This window comes from Stegodyphus dumicola, chromosome 5 (assembly GCF_044657685.1).
Source record: "Stegodyphus dumicola isolate Sdum_Otavi_A_Nest chromosome 5, ASM4465768v1".
In the NCBI taxonomy this organism is placed as follows: domain Eukaryota; kingdom Metazoa; phylum Arthropoda; class Arachnida; order Araneae; family Eresidae; genus Stegodyphus; species Stegodyphus dumicola.
This window is the reverse complement of record NC_140772.1, coordinates 208,265,727-208,286,506: the sequence shown is the minus strand read 5'-3', so window position 1 is coordinate 208,286,506 and position 20,780 is coordinate 208,265,727. Positions and strand designations below refer to the sequence as shown.

At 31.9% G+C, this 20,780-nt stretch overlaps 1 protein-coding gene across 1 annotated transcript in view; it reads left to right on the top strand.

The window, feature by feature from the left end:
• Positions 1-20,780, top strand: part of LOC118185056 (lysosomal alpha-glucosidase-like) — a 71,914-nt gene that overhangs the window by 20,978 nt on the left and 30,156 nt on the right. The window contains exons 6-10 of the mRNA XM_035354848.2: positions 3,677-3,808; positions 5,860-5,970; positions 10,805-10,921; positions 13,409-13,605; positions 17,402-17,535. Coding sequence (XP_035210739.2) covers positions 3,677-3,808; positions 5,860-5,970; positions 10,805-10,921; positions 13,409-13,605; positions 17,402-17,535 — 691 coding nt within the window. The remainder of the gene's footprint in view (positions 1-3,676; positions 3,809-5,859; positions 5,971-10,804; positions 10,922-13,408; positions 13,606-17,401; positions 17,536-20,780) is intronic.

The following is a 20,780-nucleotide window of genomic DNA, read 5'->3' as shown; positions in this document are numbered from 1 at the left end:
AGATCTTGAGGATCAAGTCATATTCTTAAGGATCCATTAACTTTTTCAATTATTACTAGATTGCTAACCCAGTTCAAAGGTTGATCAACTTTGCAATAATGCCCTGTCTCTCTAATTCGCTTAATTTTAATTCAAGTTTAGGTTTTAAACTAAGTGGCACTCTACGTGGTGGTCTCACTACAGGAGCTATCTGATCATCAACCATGATTTTACACAATCCACTAAATTTCCCCACACCTTCAAACACTTCTGAATTATTAATAATAAATTGATCTTTAGATGGAGGTAAAACAATTGTATACTGATCTAACTTACCTTTAATTGATATTCCAACCTTATTTATAAACTGAATTAAATTAAGTTTAACACATGCATCGATTCCTAATAATGGACGTATATGCTTGCTAGAAACAATTAAAAACTCTAGAGTATGATCCACACCATCTGAGGAACATTGTAACATTAATGACCCATCAGGTTTAACCTTGGACCCCCCAAATGCTTCTAATACAACATTACACTTGTTTAAAATAAGATTAGAGTTCTTAGCATTCAGTGTTTCGTAAGTTTTCACAGGCAAAACATTCACTTCAGACCCTGTGTCCAACTTAAAAGTCACAGTTGTCCCTTCAACAATTAAAGTTTTAGTCCACTCTTTTGTAGATGATGTTGAGCACACACTTTTAGTTCTTTGAACATTTATGGAATTCACGAAGAATTCATTATCAGAGTCCCTATATACATCTGCGTTATCATGCTGAGAAACATTTTGGATGTGCTTCAGTCTGCACATAGTCGAAAAGTGATTTAGTTTGCCACAATTTAAGCATTTTTTCCCATATGCCGTACACTGTCCCTTAACGTGATGTCTGTTGCATTTTTTACATAAAGATGTCTCAATATTTGAAGTGTCATCATTCCATCCTCTGTGCTTCCTCACTGCTAAGGCTGCATTGGCTCCTCCTGTCCGATGTTGCTTTACTTTTTCTCTAGTTACGCTGTCAACATTGTGTTCTCTTAACGTTTGAGCACGAGCTTTGCTCAATTCAGCTGCTTTCCCTAATTCAATTGCTTTTTCCAAACTCAGATTATTTTCTCGCAGCATCCTCTCCTGTAAACTGGCATCTGATACTCCAAGGACAATGCAATCACGTATGACAGAGTCACTCTGCTCACCAAATTCGCAAGATTTTACAAGTTTTTTCAGGTCAGTTACGAAACAATCAAAAAGTTCCCCTTCTTCTTGTTTTCTCTTATTGAATAAAAATCCCTCCACCACAACATTTGTTCTAGGTGTCGTGAGAGCTTCAAACCTCTCAAGCACTTTTTCATAGTTACCCTGATCTCCTGTTGAAAGATTGAACGTGTTGAACACTTCAACTGCTTCCTCACTAGCTGCATTTAAAAATAAAGCAACTTTCACATCTGAATCTTTTGAAGCATTTCCTGAAGCTTTCATATAAATCTGGAACAGCTGCTTGAATCTGCGCCAGTTTTCAGCCATATTGCCGTCGAAACTTAGGCCTTGTGGTGGGCGACAAAATTCCATCTTGCGTCTGCTGAGAGGAAAAACAACCAAGGGGATTGATTGCCTGGCAATTAGTTGTAATACTATTCCACACGACTACGCCATGTTTTAATCGTATTCATTTTTATTGATCTATAATTAAGTCATTGCAACACGTTCACATAGCACATTGTTTATTCCACCTAACATTCACTGACTATTACTTCACTTCAATTTGACCAGCAACTAGTGTGTTGCCACATATATGTAACATCTCCCCCTCTTTTGGGAAACTCATAGGAATCAATGCATTACAATCCAAGCTGGAATTAAACTAGGATACTCTTGTTTTTTGGCGGATGTTTAGTGTTCATGAGATTTAGTTTCGGAAAGATGCCATCTAAGTTATATGTGAGTTACAAAGGTGCAGGAATGATGGTTGATTTGATATTCAGCAATATTTTACTCCTAATAAGTAAGGGTTTTCTTGACCTTAGTGTGGTAGCTGAAGTTTTGCTCTGTTACTCCATTCTCACAAGCAAGAGAACTTCTATGTTAAGTATCTTCTTCATTGTCAGTGACACCACCTGCTGCAAAATTCATAGCTTTAATTATCTGGGATGTCTTGGATGTGATTTTAGTAGACTTCTTAGAGCCTAGTAACTCTGAAAATTGCCCAAAGCCATCTGATGAAAACACAGTTTTGCTGAGCTTTGAATCACTTTATTTTATAATATCGCCAGGTCGTGTACAACATTATGTACTATGCAGTGTGCTTGCTCTACAGTGGTGAGGAAACAGACAACTTATGTGTGGAAACATAGTTTAGATGTGAACTTTTGTTTTTTATTCTGTTTTCAAACAATCTACAGTTAAAAATAATTGTAATTTTCTGGTATTTGCCTTGTTGATGTGGAATAGATATAACAAGGTATCTATATCAGGAATATGAATTTTTCTAATCTAGGTTAGGAAAAGTTAATTGTATGGTTTGGGATTTCATTAAAAATAACGCTTTACAAATTTTTTCGTGTCACATGCATATTTTTAACTTGTGCGTTTTCTTTTCTGCTTCCTGAAATATGAACATATTTTTTTCTGTTCATTCATCATATGCAGGATAACTTTTTTAGAATGAAATAAAAAAAATGAGAAATTTCTGTGCAGTGACACAGTATATATGCTACTTATGGTGCATGTTATTGCAATTTCCATGAGTCTTCCTTGATTTTACCGACTTTTTGACTGCCCAGTAAGATTTCCCTTCTTCTCTTGAAAGGAAAGAAATCACTTTAAATTTTAGATCTGTAAAGAAGTACACGAAGGTAAAAGTCACCAATATTGTCAATGAGTTTTTCTGTGCAGAAGATTTTCCCAGTGATCATTGAGTGACAAATATTTACAATCTACAGTTACATTCTGAAAATGTTCTTCTTTCATTTATTAGAAATCTGCTTAAAATTATTTTGGGATGCATGCACCCCATGGATTACCAATTTGAGACCACTGTTATTTTCCTCCCTTTTTTTTAATGAAAAAAATTCATAATTATAATTGATTTTTACTTTTCATTAGCAGGAGTTTTTTTTTTTTTTTTTTAATTTTTCAAGATCTGCATGATTGTGATTTCTTTTATCCTTTTTCTTCATCATTTTTTTATCATGTCTCTTTTTTTTCATTTTTTCATTCAACTAATTTAGAAGAATCTGCGTCATCTTATTAAATAAGTGCTAATTTTGTACATTCTATAGAAATATTTATTTTGTAATCAATTTGACCTCTAGTGAAGGGTTCTCCTCTCCCTTCCCCTTTAGTTAGTCTAATGAGAGCATCTGCATGAATAAAAATGCATGAGAACCAGTTGCAAGAGATGCAACCATTTGTTATTGGGGATGATACTGCAGATAGTTTTCTCATTATGACTTCTTGACTGAAACTTTGAAAAGGTATAAGACATGAATCATAATCTCATACATTAATACCTAATGCAATGTTTGGATATTATTTTTCAGGCAGAATGAATTTGTAACAAAGTTAGTTGTAGAATAAAAATTTGATTAGGAAAATTTAAATATGTACTCTTATAGTGTTTTAAAAGAAATATTTTGTATTTCTGATTTTATGAATGTTATTAATTTTTTTAAAAAAATTCTACAATATTCTTTGCAGGATGTTCAGTGGAATGACATAGATTTTATGGACAAGTTTGAAGATTTCACATATGATAAAACAAATTTCAAAGGTTTACCTGAATTTGTCAAAGATCTCCATAATAAAGGAATGCATTATGTGTTTATGACGGTAAGACAATTTTTTTATTTCTAATTAGAATATTTTATTAATCATATTTGCTTGTGTATTACTTTCATGAAAAAAACACAACCCCTGTTTTAATTGTTTCTATTTGACTTCTAAATTAATAGTGTAATTCAGCGTGAGAACAAGCTTCCCTAAATTTTAAAATTGATTCATCCATGTAATGACTGTTTTCACCTACTAACAAAGGTAAACCTTCACAAACTACCTGCAAATTATCATACCAAAACTTTCCCTTCTAGCTGTTGAACTTTATGCCAGCATAATACAAGAACCAAACAATAATAGCAAAGCAAATGCAAATTGACACTCAGTCTATGATTTCTCTAAATCAGCCACGCATTCACTTTCTTTAATTATTTGTGGATCATTTTAGGCTTGAGGAATAGCAGAGTTAACAATGAGAATGGGCAAGATTCAAATCACAAAGAACCAAAAATGAAACTATCTTATTAGCTATTTTAATGTTAATATTACTATGTATTCTTACTATAATGTATGTTTCTTTTAAATAAATAACATTGTGATAGTAACTTGTAATTAATCCATGACTGCTTAACATTTGCTATGTTCTTTCTGTAATCATCTCCTTTGGAAATCAAATTATTCACATAATTTTTCCCTCTTGATTTTGGAATGCTAAAAAAGGGGAGAATTACATAAAGAAGGAAGAAGTAAAGTGAACCTGTTTCGTTGTTGAAATGACAAGATCATCTGGTCATAAAACATTTTCTCTCTGTATTTAATATGCATAGGTAAAAGGCATAAAAGTTCTCAATAGATGTATTAGATGCTGAAGTATTGAGAAAATGGAAGAGACAAAAATGCGCCAAAAATGACATTTCTGAAGGAGAAGTTAGTAGCTCAGAAAGTAAAGGTGAGGCTGCCAACTATGAATTTTGTTTGTCTTTAAATTCTTGTCAAAAATTTTCTTTTTGTGAAACATCTCTTAAATTATTTCAAAATTGCTGTCTAAACCAACTGAATTATTTTAATGACCCTTTTTTATTTGTTTTCTTTGAATAATGATTGGCAACACAATGTATTATACGTGACAAATTTTCATGATAGCTGTTTATTGAAAACATTATTAATGCAAGCAATGTTTTTAATCAAATATGACATAAGTATTTAATTTTCTCTTGAGGTTTAAAAAATATGCAAATAGTTATATTCCTTAGCAGTGCATTGTATTTTCAATGTTTTTTAGGTAATGCTGATTTTTTTTTTTTTTTTTTTTTTTTTAAATCTTCTATCATTATTTTTTCAAGAGGGCTTCTTTTTTTTCTGCAGTAAATTTAGTTTTTGTCATATTTTAATTGTGATATATCTTTAACACAGTCAGTAGTTGTGTTCTGCTTTTAAAATTCTTGTTTCATGTTGTTAAAGCATATGAATGTATTTTTCATTATATTTCTTTAGATGAATTGTAGAATTTCTTATAATATAATTGTGATGCTAATGAACAAAAATAAGACAAATCATTTATGAGAGAATTAGAGGAAATTTATTAATATTTGTAGAAATAAATCTACAATAATTATGCTACATTGCATTTCCTATATTTAAAAGAATGTTATTCAGTTATTTCCATTTTATGAATTTGCACTGTTGTTACCCCATCCCATTTCTCCGCATTTTCATTTTTGCTGCCAAGAAACAGTCCTTATTGTATTTCAGGAAGTTTTATGAAAATGTATTTAAAAAACCATTGCTTTTTACATATTTTATATTAAGAATTATTTTTATTATGTCTCTGTAAATATCTCTCTTTTTTAGTATTCAAGTTTATAAAACTGAGATTTTAATTGCTAATTATTTAAAAATTTTTACATTGCAAATCTTATGTAACATTCTTAACTATTAACTTTTATTATTTATGCTATTAATATGAAAATGTAAAATCTTTTTTGATGTTAGTAGTTTTTATTAGTTAGATAAATTTTGAATTTTTAAAATATTTTTATGATTAAAAGTGTGATGCTTGCAATGATTACTTTTATTAATATTGAATATAAAAGTGTCTTTCTTTCTAGGATCCTGGCATAAGTAATGCTGAGAAACCTGGAACTTATCCACCATATGATGATGGAGTGAAAGATAATATCTTCATTAAAAATGCTGATGGCACTATTCTTAATGGAAAAGTAGGTTTAATAAGTAGAACTCTGTAATGGTTTAAAATCTGAATAAAATTTGCTGCCTTAAGAAAACTTTACCTGAAGTACATATGTTATTTTTTGGGGGAAAATACAACTTATTTTTTATATCTACATTTTGGATAAATGTAGATATAAAAAATAAGTTGTATTTTATATCTACATTTATCCAAAATGTAGATAAAGTGTGCATAAAGAAATTATGCAATTTTCATGAAACTTAACATGGTTATTAAGAGGCAAAAATAAATTAAAAGTCTATCCATCATTGAATAACATAAGATTTTGGGCATTCCACGTTTCATCAGACTAAATGACACTAGGTGTCCAATCCAACTGCTGAGCCAGGCCCAGGGGTTCAAACCTTGTCTTCAGACCTTGGAGAGGATTGACACCATCGCATTTGGCAACACTGGTTGTCAGTTTGATACCTGCTAGTCACACAGTTTGCTCATTGTCCAAGGACATTACCCAGAAAACCTGGGGCGCCATCCCCACCAACTACCCGGAACCCCACTCCGGGCTACTAGAACCTTAAGCTCTAGGACATGCCAGACCCATGGGCTGATTGATAATCAATCTTTCTGGGACCTTTAGGACCACTAGGTTTATTATTTGTATACCCCCTGTGGCCAAGACTGCCTAGGTACAGATCCTAGCCAATAGCTTTGCAGAGTTCTGTATGTCGATCCCCGGAGGAGGCTGAATATCATAAGCCCAAAATCATTACTTTTTACTGTCTGTCTGTGGTAAGAACAGCTCTCGCCAGTTTGTCTGCAGCTGTCTGTTGCCGTAAAAATGAGCCCTGACACATTTTTCATAGGGGTGTCTTGAAGATTTACTTCTCAGTTTGCCACCTTGGCGCATTTAAAGATGATTTGGTGATATTCACATTTTGTTTTAGTTTCAAGTAAAATGCTCGTCGACCCCAACATCCAATTTCCTAAAATGAAAATTCAATGGCGTAGATAAAGCTTTTGCAGTCAAGAAATGGTCTTTGATTTTGCTTTGTGAGGTACAAGTCACTGAATTTGGCATACCTCTAGCTGTAAAATGAGTAAAAATATACCAAAATAACTTGTAGGGAAAAAAAAATTTAAAATCCATGCTTATTTTTGAAGAAAAATTTTAATATTTGCATTTAAAAAAATCATATTATTATTTTGCTGTTTTTTTGTTTTGTTTCGTTTTGTTTATTTGTTTTCTTGCAAAATCATAGATGACATCTTAGAAATTTACCTGATTGCCCCATTCTCTGTAATGTAGTATAGACGCACTTCATAAATGCAAAATAAATTAAATTTTTATAGTTCTCCCCTCTAGCTAATCTACTGTAAACATTCAAAGCAATTTCTTCGGTCTTTAAATGGCGTTCTATGTTTTTATTTCAAAATTCTCTGTTAATTTATTGCTTGTGCTTTAATAATGACTAAAAATTTCATCATTAAATGTATATGGAATCATCTGAAAGTAAAAGTGTTTATTTACATATCCATGCTCTCAATAAATACTTTTTATGAACATTTCTTCTTTTCTCATACCTTCAAACTAAACCAAAAGCTGGTCAATTTAATGGCGAAAGGAAGCGAAGGTGAATTAAAATCAAAACAGCTTTTACCTTAATTACCAGTGACTTGGGTTGGTTTATATGATTACGGAAAGCCTCCAGGGTTAAATATCTAAGAGGAGGGATGCCTTCATGGAGGGCTTCCCAAGGGAAACTGGCTCGTATACACGTTGCACATGGGGAAAACTACGAAAACGCCCATGCATCCAGCATGTTCACGGAATTCAAACCTCAGACCTAACTACCAGTGTTCAGTGACTTTACTGATCAGCCACTGGTGGGCCTCTTAATTACTAGCTCCCATTTATGTATTATGCTGCTTTTTATAAACACTGATAAGCTAGTAACATAAATGTTAAAATCAGAACAAAATTAAGGTCTCTTAAATTATTCAGTTACCTAGTATTAAATTATTCAGTATTTAAAATTATATGAAATTTATATAATTATACAAAATTTGGCTTTTATAACTGCAGTGAGCTTTGTTGCATTAATGTAATTTTGTATTAATATTTTCATAATAAAGAAAAACTTATTTAATTTTCATTAAAGATTAAAAATTATTTTTAAGCAAATTATACCATGGCTTGTGGGTCCCCAAGAACACAATAATGGGAAATGAAACAACCATGCAGTGTTCTTTATTATCCACATGGGGGTTTCACCTCTACCAAAGGCTCATTGTTGCCCACTTTTGGTAGTCTTTCATTTATATAGTGGCAAAGAAAATACGGAACCTAGAAATATCCTCATAACTTAAGAGAGCTATCAGATGAAGAAGACGATGCCTTAGTGGAGGACTTTTATAGAGGTATAACATCTGAAAAGTTGTCTGAATCACTGTCGCAAGATTCCGTTTCTTCTGAATCAGAATCGCTGCTGCCAGTTTGAATTATTAATTCATTATCTCTTGCACCTGGAATAAATCCTGCGGAAGAGCCAGCATATACAACAATCGGTCTATTTTTTGAACTGACATTTATCTGTGCGCCCAAAACCGTATCATGCTGCCGCCATTTATTAAAAGTTAAATTGCTGTCAATTAATGTTTCATTGATGTAATTTCTGCGCAGATGGCACTTTCTTTGATGTAAAAGTCTTGTATTGTCTGCCGTATAACGAATTGGTCAAAATCGTCAATTTCTCACTTATGATTAGCAGAGCTTTTACGTTTCTTTCCAGGCGTATTTAGAAGTTTATTTTCACCCATTGTTGATCCTTCGTGCTTAATTTTTTTAATTGTATACTCCGATACTTCAGTAGCTTGTGATGCTCTCTTCAAAACTTGGAGAAGAGGAACTACTAAAGAGTTTGCTGAAGCTTCAGAAGCGCAAAATTCTGTGACGTTGTACACGATTTGACATGCCTTAGACTTTAAAGGTTGATCTTTCTTAAAATGGAAGGGCATTTTAAAAAATTGGTGATTAACAAAGCACTACGAAAATCAAGCTAAATAGAAGCAAATTGGAACAAATACCAGTACAAAAGATATAACAACGAGAATAAAAATAGCTAATAGTAATAATATAAGGCTTAAGAAAAAATGCGTACAGCTAGAATGAAACCAAGAAGATGAATGATAAACTCTTTTCTCCTCAGCCAACAGTCGCCAAAAACAAAATAACAATAAAGCAACCCTTGGTCGTCCCTATTTGAAATATACTAACCATGTTGCTATAGTGACCGCCACCAGCCAGATACCGTGGTGGAAGCTGTTCTTGCCATAGACAGATAGTATTCTGATATGGAAATTTATGAGAATATCTATGATGGGAATGAATGAGAATATTTAATATGGTCAGCACTTGCTAATATCAAAAGCTGCATTGCAAAATTTACTGTTAGGTATTCTATATTTACTCAAGAAGTTCATACATATTGCAAGATGTAACCAGTATTCTAATACAATCTCTACATATTTGACTAAAGAAAAGATCTTAATACCTCTCAGGCTAAAAAAGACAGTATCTTGATATGTACTGCATGTATGGACAGGCAGTCTGAAAAATACATCACTAGATACAAGAATATTAACAATGCAATTAGACCCAAGATGTCTTAAGTAAGTTGCTGAGCTTTAAATCCCGCAATAGATCATGTAGATGAGTAATAATGTCGAGTTTGGTGAGTGTCTGCTGTTTCACCGTGATATGTCATGAGTATCATTGAACGAGCCTTCCATACAAATTTTGCAGTCATTGGTACCGAAGCAAAAAAGTGATTCATTGTGTATCGTAAAAATCTGTACATAACACTCCAGTCTGATCACTGTGAACATCAACTATGAAATCCAGTCTTCTTAAGCTGTTTCTTCATGATATTACAAAACACTATGTCCTACAAGATATAGATAAGTGGTTCTAAATTGCAGGTAACAAAATTCTCAGTATGTGTATAGCAACTGTATTATTGCATGATTCTTTCAAAAAGTTGTCATCCTAAGCCTGTTGCTGCTTTGATAACAGTTAAAAGCCTTCTTTTAGAGCTAGCAATACAAGCATCATCTAACTGTCATCATTCAGATCCTCATATCAAGTGATTCATTAATATGACTAGCGCACATACCTGAAGTTAGTCAAATTTCTTTCAGGTATGTAGTACTTCTGTCAGAATTACTTGGTTCTCCCATCATTATGTGAACATTAATTTTTTTAGTGAATAGCAAAGCCATATAAGTAATAAGCAGTCTCAACATGTGTCATTGGCAAAGCAGTAATACACATACATGTTTTACAGTGCTTGTTTCTCGTACACTTTAGTTCCACTCTGTGTATTCTTTGCCTCTATGTTTTCTATCATATGCATGTCTCAATATGAGGTACTTACATATCAAATTTCGAAATTGTCAGACAATTTTATAAGTGCAGAATTTTTATTGATTTATTTTGAACAAAGTATATTATATTGTTTTCTTTGTATCAAGTATAACCACAACTGAGTTTTTCTTAATTCCTTTATGGAGAAGGTCTTCTTATAGGTAGCTGGTCCTCAAGTAGTTTATCTTAGTCAATTAACTAATCAACTTTGGAAGCTTAAAAAAGAAATGTCCTTATTATTGTCAGATTTCTAAAATATTGGGCAGTAAACCAAATTTCAAGTCTTCTGTGTAATGCAGTCAATTATTTGCATACATTTATATATGTTTAAAAAAAAACTTAAACTCATGACTGAATATTTTATTAATTTTTCAAATACACTGTAATTCAATATTAATGGTTTTCAATTTAATTTATTACTTTTGTATACTCTGTGCAGGTTTGGAATTATGGAAACACAGTGTATCCAGATTTTAGTCATCCATCAGCAGCATCGTATTGGACAAAACAGTTCAAAAAGTTCTACAATGAAGTTCAATTTGATGGAGTTTGGATTGTTAGTATATATTTCTATTGCTAGATATTCTTTAAATGATGCTCAAAAATAATAATGATAATGTTATGAATTAGTGGTTTGTATTCGTCCTCTCAGATGAGCATAAAGTTGATATAGAACTTTATTACAGCTCCAAAGCAATTATACTCAACACACGTGGTGAAAAAAAAAATGTATTATTGTAGAAGGTATTATCAAAATCATGTGAAAACAAAAATGTTTATAAGTTTATTTCCAAAATACGGAATTATAAATGGCAGGGAGCACTCATACACTCATTGTGAAAAGATTCAATGCTGGATTTTAAGCATCTCGCTAAAATGGGAAAACTCTTTCATTGAGCTATGCAACTACAGTTCCTGCATATTTTATTTTTCTAACTGATTATTCTTGTTAATTTCCAGACTATTGCCAGTGTTCTTTTATAACTTTCTTGCAGTAAAAAAGAGGATCTCCAAAATTTTCTTCTGACTCTATTTTTGTGAATCCTAGAGCTTCTAAACTGAAAATTCCAGACAACCCTTTTCCCATAAAAAATTCACAAATTTATAGTCAAATAAAAGCAAACATATTTTTATACTAATTTTCAACAATATAATATTTGTGGTTTTAAAAATATTTAGCTTATAAAATAAATCACTAAGCTTTATTTTCTTTGAAATATGCTCCTAATTTTATGTAAAACTTAAATGCATATATAAAATGATAGTTTTTTAAATGTGAGTGTTTTTTTCCAATTTGTGTAAGCAAATTCAAATAATGAAGAGCAACTTTAATAGCTGCAAATTTCATTTTTCGTGGGATAACAGTTTTAATAAAAAGAGGTCGATCATGTTTTAAAGAACAACTTTTTCTTTCTAGCGAGCAAAAAATATTTAGTAATTTCAGATTTAACTAAATGTTAATAATCAAAATTTAATAATTTTTAATTATGTTCAATGTATCAATCACTTTTGGTTTTAAAATTTTTTACAGTGCAAAGGTTTCACTAATACTCTACTGGCAATTGTGTACATTAAAGTACAGATGACATAATTCACTTCATAATCTAAAATAATAAATAATCAGTTAATAATCTGCTGTGAAAAAGCAATCATTCAACAGCATCCTATAGTTCAACTGAAGTATTGCTGTCTACTGTAACAGAATATTTCATCATCATGCGGAAGAAAAAAGTAGCGAAAGAAGAGAAGAGACCATACTACCATACAAGCCTCTTTCAAAAGAGGGTAGTCGCAAGAAACAAGCATAATCTCCTTTTTATTAAAAATGATGCCTACCCCTCAAAAAAGAAAGAAAAGTTGAATTTTGCTATTTATTTAAATAGTATTTTTTGTATCTTCAGTGTGCAATTTTATTTAAACTTTAAAGCTGAAAAATATCTGTCAATAAGAAAGAAAATAATTTATTTATTTTATTATTATTATCATTTAAAAAATTCCCTGTTATGTTAAAATAACTGAATATGATAAGATTCTGTTTTCTTTCTGCATATTGACTGAACATTTTTATGATTTTTCGAATTTATTACAGCAAGTAAGCAAATCTCAAAAATTGGGCAGAATCTATTCTTTCAAAAAATAGAATTTACTTTTAAAATTGGCGAATTCATTTATTTTTAATTATGCTTATCAGCTATTTTTATTCAATTTGCATTAATGCCAGCTTAAAAAACTATATAAATATGTAGGATAGTAATGTGTATAATGCTTTATTAAAAAAACCAACATTATTTAATTTTGGTAACATATTTGTGTGTTGATATATTCCTTTCAGTAAACTGAATGTCTTAAATAGTAAAATCTTTTCTGAAAATTGCTAAAAAATGTGATTCTTTATTGAAGTACACATTTAGGCCATCCTATAGCATCAACAAATGCAGTCTTATTTAAAGGAATTTTTGTTTTTAATTGTCCATTTTTGTCTACTATTTTTCTGTGTGTGAGATTAGTTGACCCACATTTATTTGCCTAATAACAAATTTGCATCATGTTTTTTAATGAAATCGATTCAAATTTTAAAATAATCATGAGCTTTCATGTGGACCCGTAAGAGAATGAAGTGGATATTTCAAGCTAATAATTACCTTCCGAAATTCAGTTTGGTAATGGCTGTAGATTCTTTCTCAAGTAATAAAACTGATGAATGATTTTAGCCAAGATTTTTCCATTTAATTATCTTCATCATAATAGGTGGCCAGATAGGCCATTGTGGGCCAAGGGCCTAGTGCTTTCCTCTGAAGATTTTTACATGATGACTTTTGGTAATCTTTGATCTCCAGTTCCTCTCATTATTTACTATGAAATCTGACTCCACTGAATCAGCCTGTCTCAATTGCAGTGTTAATTTCCTTGCATACTCAATTTAAAATTCTGTGTTAGTTTTCTGAACCTGATTATTTACATTCAACCATAAATTAAGTAAATTATATGTATTTTTCTTTTGTCTAGTAACTGTAAATATTATTTACTTTCTCTTTTTAATTAGGATATGAATGAACCTTCAAACTTTGTGAATGGGTCACTTAATGATTGTCCTGCATCATCTCTGGAAGATCCCCCTTATCTTCCTACTAATGTTCCCTTGCGTTATAAAACTGTCTGTATGACTGCCAAACATTATAATACTGTCCATTACAATGAGCACAATTTATATGGCTATAGAGAGGCTGTTGCTACTAATCAGTATGTAATTTGTTCTATTCTTTTTTTTTTAATTTGCTGTTCATTTTTTATTAATTAACAGTATATAAATTGCTGCTTCAAAACACAATTTAAAAGGTGTAACAGTAAAAAATACAAATTATATAAGTTTTTGTTCATGAAGGTTTGTTGTAAAGGTTGAGTGCATCCTTCCTTTTGCTCTTTAAACCTTTTACTTGTTTTGTAGAGTTTTGACAAATTTATTGCTTTAGTGTATTTATAATGGCTCTTTCGTGATACATTCAATAATGACCTTATTTGGTAGTGAAGAATCAGGAAACATAATTATGTATCATTGAAGAAAAATTGCAGGCAATGATGAAGCAGAAAGAAGTGTCAAGAATGAATATATGTTGATTAGTGGTGTGACAATGTATGATGTAGTCTCTTAAATCCCGGTTTCATCTTGCTATGGCTTTGAACTGGTTTTATGCACTCTGATATTCTTGTATTAAACTGCTGCAATTAATCCCACTTATATGTGCAGGCACTATTTAACTAGCTTCAGGTTGCAGTTTTGCTACCATACATATTAATTTTTTGGCTGCAAATTGTTATATAGATTGATACTTTTATTTTAGGAATTAGCATATTATTTATTCTTCTGAATTTAAGAAATAATTATTCAGTAGAAGAAATGGTATAGTATCAATATTGAGTCACTGCAAACTGATGTGAAAATTAAAAGAAAAAAAAAATCCATCCTCTTCACATGACAGATCTGTGCAGACATTACTGTGTTATTAACTTTAGATTGTAATCTTGCTGCCACACATATTTAGTTTTGATTTCTTAGTATTTTATATTTTGATACTTTTATTTTAGGAATAAATATGTCATTTTTTTCTTACAAAATTAAGAAATATTAGATGAAAACTTATAGTATCAATCTCGGATATAATATCATATGTTGTGCTGGTAATAAATAACAGCATTGTAACTTGAAATAAAAGTTGAAGAAAAATATCTTTACTGAATCTGATATCATCTCATCATTTTAATTATATAAGTATTAAATTATTGAAATTTTTGTTTTAACAAAAGATATTAATGAAGATTATTAAAAGCATTTGAATTTTTAATAATATTTAGTAATGATTGAAATTCTATTTTATCTGCTGAGTAGTAATTTTTCATTATTTATTATTTAAAAATTCATTTGACTCATTTTCTGGTTATGTATTTACTTGTTAATTCAAATAAGTAAACAAATGGTTAGCAATTAGCTCACCTAGGTCGCTGAAAAATGTATAATTCTTCAGAAAACTTCTTCACTTTTAATTATAGATAAAAAATTTTCTTCTTTTTAAAAAAAGGGTGGGAAGTCTTTTCTAGTTTACTTTTTAGCATAGGATTTGAATGCTGAGATTTAATGGTAAATTTAGAATATTGATAGGCTGCACTGTTCATTAAAGAGGTGAAATATCTTTTTGTCTCAGTTTTTTTTTAAATTTAATTCTGATTTTGTAATTTTGATTAAGTAATTTCATGTGCAAGTTGATTATAATTTTGAATGTTGATTAATATTATCTTTTGCTATGCTAATTCTCCCTTCTTATTAGTATTACCTATTATTGTCATTTTAAAATTTTCTGTGTTGTAACTGTGATTGATCTTAGCTATGTAAAATGTTTTCTTGGTGTCACTGTGTGAAATCAATAAATAAATATAAATAAAAAATGGAAAAAACAGGAAATATGTAAAAGACTATAATGCGTGATGAGAATTCTATTACCCTTAAATTTGGGGGTTAATTTTCAAATTTATTTTGCATTTTATAATTATGAATGTGTTGTACATAACTTGATAGCATTATGTTATGCATTTTTTTTTTTTATATATATACATGCGTAGAATAAACATATGCAGCTAAGGCTGCTACTTTACTGTCGCCTCTTGTTAGATCTAACTGGTCTCATGCCGCCCTTTATAACTGTTATAGTCAGTGGCGGATTGGCCATAGAAATCGGCCCTGGCGGCGGGAAAAAATATGCCCACCCTATCTAAAATGTATGAATGCATATAAGTTATCATTGTCATCATCATCATCATCATAAAAAAATAATTTTAGAAAATAAAAATATACCTTTGCAGAAAAGTAACTAAAAAACTAAACTCAGTGGCATAACAGCCCTAACGAGCCAATGCCTGCAGTGCCCCAAAATCTGCTTTCTTGACAGTGGACATCGAGGTGCGTAAGCGTATGCCCTGAACAAGTGGCCAGCTTGTCACAGGATCCCCAGTGTTTAGTCCCCAAGCGAACTTGGTACTCATTTTATCGAACCAAAGGATGGAAATCAAGGGATGAAAGGCTGAGTCAACCTTGCCCAGTCCAGGGTTCAAATTCCGGACCTGTGGTGCTGCTGCACGATGTGCTAGCCACTGCGCCACTGGGCCTCATGCAGAAAAGTAACACTTTATTCATATATAAATATATATGCAAATAAACTACAAACAATAAATAACAGTGACTCAATAATTATGTAAACAAAACAGCGGTTGATTCATAATTAGTCTTTTAAGTATTTTTAATTCCAGATGCCTGGGCAAATATTTCCTCCATTATACTTCAATTTTTGCTTTAGCCAAAATATCCTTCTCTGTGTTCATCAATGGCAATGACTGCTCGAGCTTTTAATGTACTTTTTACAATTCTTAATTTTGAAAAACTCTTTTGCATTCAACTTGCATATAAATACGGTGAGTACAAACTTGTGAGCAAAAAGACATTGCCATATGCACTACTGTATAAATTATATTTCAAGAGTAATTTATATACACATAAGACACAATTTTTGCAAAAATTGCATTTAGAGTTGGATTAAATGCTCATTACTAGATAGAGCATTCTCTCCTTCTGACTTGGTATCAGATTCAAATTTGTAATGATTTTCAGTTGAATTCATCTCCCTCACGCATAGAACTGTCTCGCCAAATGATTTGTGTTGATTCAATCGTTCAAGTTTCTTCATCGGTCCGAAATCACTCCGGCCTACCACGCATCTGCTCAGCCATCCACAGGCCCTATCTGCCACTAGTTATAGTGAACCAGTTGCTCCCGATTTAGTTTTAGCTGGTTATTTTAATAGTGATGTTTACTGATAGAGGACCCCTGTGAAGCGCATGTATTTTCTGCAACTCATGAGTATAGAACCGAGAAACATTTGATCTCAAGCCCAGCACTTTACTGATCACTCCAAATCACTCTCATGGAGAAAATGGTAAATAGCCGGATCTTTGGGGAAGGGGGCATTTGCAGCACCTCTGCACATATATAAAATTACTTTTCAACATTAATCTTATGGAATTCTTTGTGCATTTAAACGGAAATGGACACATCTTCAAGGAGCACAAAAATTTGACATGATGTTTCTTTTGAAAGGCGGAATAGTTGGTGTAATTGTTCCTATAGCTTTTTTTTTTTCTTTGTTCCAGTTGTTGTAAATGCTTACAAGCAGCAAAATACGTATCACTTTAATAAGTTGTTAAATTTTCATTCACTTATGAGAACAAAAGTGAAAATGAAATAATGGTAGAAATGAATGCATTCCAATTATATACGAAATTGAAGTTATTGCTCTGACACTAAATTTATCTGAAAGAGATATGCAAATAGTAATAACACATACTGTAACTTAATTACAAAATCAAAATATTTTCTTGCCTCTACATACATGTAATTTAAAGATAACATAGCTCACTTTCATCATCTCTTTAGCAATTTTGTGTTTGTGTTATTAAGCACATTTTAGCAATTCTGTGTGTGTATTTTTTGCAGGGCTCTGAGAGAAGTGAGAGGTAAAAGACCATTTATCATATCTCGAGCAAGCTTTGCTGGACAGGGAGTTTATAGCGGACACTGGAGTGGAGATATTTTTTCTACGTGGGAAGATATGCGCTATACCATTCCATGTAAGAAATTTCTGTAATTTTTTTAAATGAGAATTTGTTGATATTTAGAAATGTATGCTTAAATATCTAACATTTTTTCCCCTTTTTTGTTCCTTGAAATTTATTTTGAGATTATTGTTTGTTATAACATATACTGTAACATGATACATGATGCAAAAAAAAAAAAAAATTAACATGTAATATGTGTAAGGTATGCTTAAAACATATTTTTAGAATGTAAAATTTTTAATTTAGGCTGAAAATTAGAGGTCTAAATGTGTTATATGCAATACTCATGATGTTTATTATCATTCAAAAATGGTATAAAAATGTTCATTTAAATAATTGAACAACTATTTTTCATCTTAAGTATGCAAATGCAGATATTAGATCAAAATATAGGAGGAAAATAATTCATATCAATTTCATTTGGAAAACAAATATAAGAAAGTTGCTTAAATGATGAAAGTGATTAAAATGTAATAATCATGTTATTTAAATAATTAGGGAATTTTTACTTAGCATGATATTTTTTTCTATATATTCTTATAGTTTGTTTGTTAACCTTTACATGTGATATAATTTTAAATGTGTTAATGATAGCCAGTTTTAAGATGGATTGTGTACATTTTGTTTGTAGTTAAACATATAAAAGTAATTTTTCTCCAAGCTGATTTCTATTATCAGACAACTGTTCTTTTGATTCCAAATATTTTAGGATAATTTTCTCTTATTTCTAGTTTTTAAAAATCTTAATCCTTTCACTTTTTTGTCTCGCCATTTTAATGCATTTGCTAAGTTAGGAAGAAGTTATGTTTTAGAAAAAATATCAATTTTTATGGCTTAATATTTTTATGCATATCTAAGCCATAATAATGAACAACACATATATACACTGGTTATCCTAAATTAAGGAAAAATCACAAAAATCACGATTGCTGAAAAATTTACTCATAGAATTTTATGAAACTTACCCACAATATACAACACATAGAAAGGTATCAAATAACATAAAAAGAAATTAGCACGTGTATAAAATGAACAAATCGAAGATGTCAGTTTGCTATATTAAAAGTACCTTCAATATGGAATATAATCGCCTCTAGAAGCAATGCAGCACATTCAGCGATGTGTAATGCTTTCAATTATGCGGTCTATCAGTTCCATAGGAAGCGAGAGCCATTGCTCTTGCAAAGCAGTTGCAAGCGTGGAAAAGGTCTAAGGGGGCAGATTGAAAGCAGCTAAACATCTTCCTAAAGCATCCCAAATGTGCTCGATAGGATTCAAGTTCGGGGATCGAGCTGGCCACTCCATGTGCTAAATTGTTTCCTGTTGAAGATAATCATATACGATGCGAGCTCTATGTGGTCTTGCATTGTCCTGTAACAGGAAAGAATCACCTATTGCCCCTGCATATGGGCACACATAAGCATCAAGGATGTCATCTCTATAAACATGAGCATTCACGGTTTCCCTTGGAAAAACATGTAGGTCTGTGCGTCCACCCAAAGAGATGCCACCCCAAACACAGACACTGCCCCTTTCGTATGCATCTCTTTCACGGATGTTTGACGGATGACAACGGGTTTCAGGTTCTCTCCATATCAAATAATGCCTACTATCGCGTTCTAGACTAAACCTGGACTCATCCGTAAAAGAATAGCCCTCCATTGCTCAGGCGTCCAGTGGACATGTTGTCGTGCCCACTGCAAATGGTTCCTCCTATGGCGTGACTTGAGCAGCACGCAAATGGTTGTTCGCCTCGCATACAGACCACCTTCGTGAAGCCTTCTACCCACAGTTGACGTTGACACCAACCTTCCGGTGGCTGCAGCAAGGGAGGATCTAAGAAGAGTCGGACGCCTGAGCAATGGAGTAGCGGTTCTATTCCTGAGTGCACATAATGTCAAATATCGGTCATCGGCATTCGTCGTAGCAGTTGGCCGTCCTTGGCCGAACCTCCTAGGTGCCAAATCTGTAATTTGAAATTGCCTGAAAAGTCTATGAATCGCAGAAAGACTCACATTTAGCCATCTGGCCACTTCTGTTTGACTTTGTCCTGCCTCTAGTCTCCCAATGGCTTTCTGTCGTAGTTCTGCAGGCAAATGCTGCCTGGAGATCATTGCTACGAATTGGCTATCTCAGATTTCTGATGTCACTATCACAGTGAAATATGTGGGCTTGCTCTCAAACATGAACTTTTATGCTCCTCTCAGATGACGTATTCCGAGTGCAGCGCCACTAATTTGCATATTGGAGTTTTACTCAGCTACTCTTATTTGGCAACATATTCAAATTTTACACAGTTTGGCTTATTTTTTAGGGAGTTATCGCTGTTTTTGTAATTTTTCCTTAATTTATGATAACCAGTGTGTATTGAATATAACACATTGAGACCTCTAATTTTAGGCCTCAATTAAGAATTCCGTATTCCAAAATATGTTTTAAGCATATCTTACTCATCATGTTAATTTTTTTTAATATTCATCATTTATCATATTAGAGTATGTTTTTTAATACACAGACTAACAAATTCTTATCAAACTGTTTAAAATGTCTGCTATCAGTAACATGCTGGCACATAATATGGCATAGTTGCTGAAGCCCCAATTACATACTATTACATTGTGTGAGGTAAGTCATGCGCAGGCATACGAAAAAGTATGTCTTATGTTTATTTTCCAACTCAATCAGCATTACATTCACAGTATGTATGCCAATATTTGCATTGAGTGAAGTTTAGAAACTAATTGCAAATGTATGTTGTTTGAATTAATTGCTTTATTAATTATTTAAAATTTATCTTGTAACATGAGTTGTACAGATTATAGTTCTGCGGGGCTTTGTGTTAAAAGAAAAGAGTGCAGAATAAAAGGCCTCTTAAGTCTGATGAAATTGCAAATTTATTTGCTGAGCTATCAAATGCTTACCTAAGTGATTTTATTTATGACAATGGCAGTAATGAGGAATTCCTTTCTCCCAGAAATGCCCATTATATTTCGGATCTAGAAGATGAAGATGACAAGCATATCATGCAAAGGGAGGCATTTCTACAGTATGATTCTGCTGTGGTAGAAAACATAATTTGGGAAAATGATTCATCATCCATGAAACAATTCTCTATCATAAAATTTGTCTGCTGCAGCTTGTTTCAGATGACAATCTTATGAATTACTTTTGCCACTATTTTACTGATAATATATTGGACGACATAGTTTCTGAAACTAGTGACTATGCTTGTAAAATATTTTATCCCCATGAGAAAA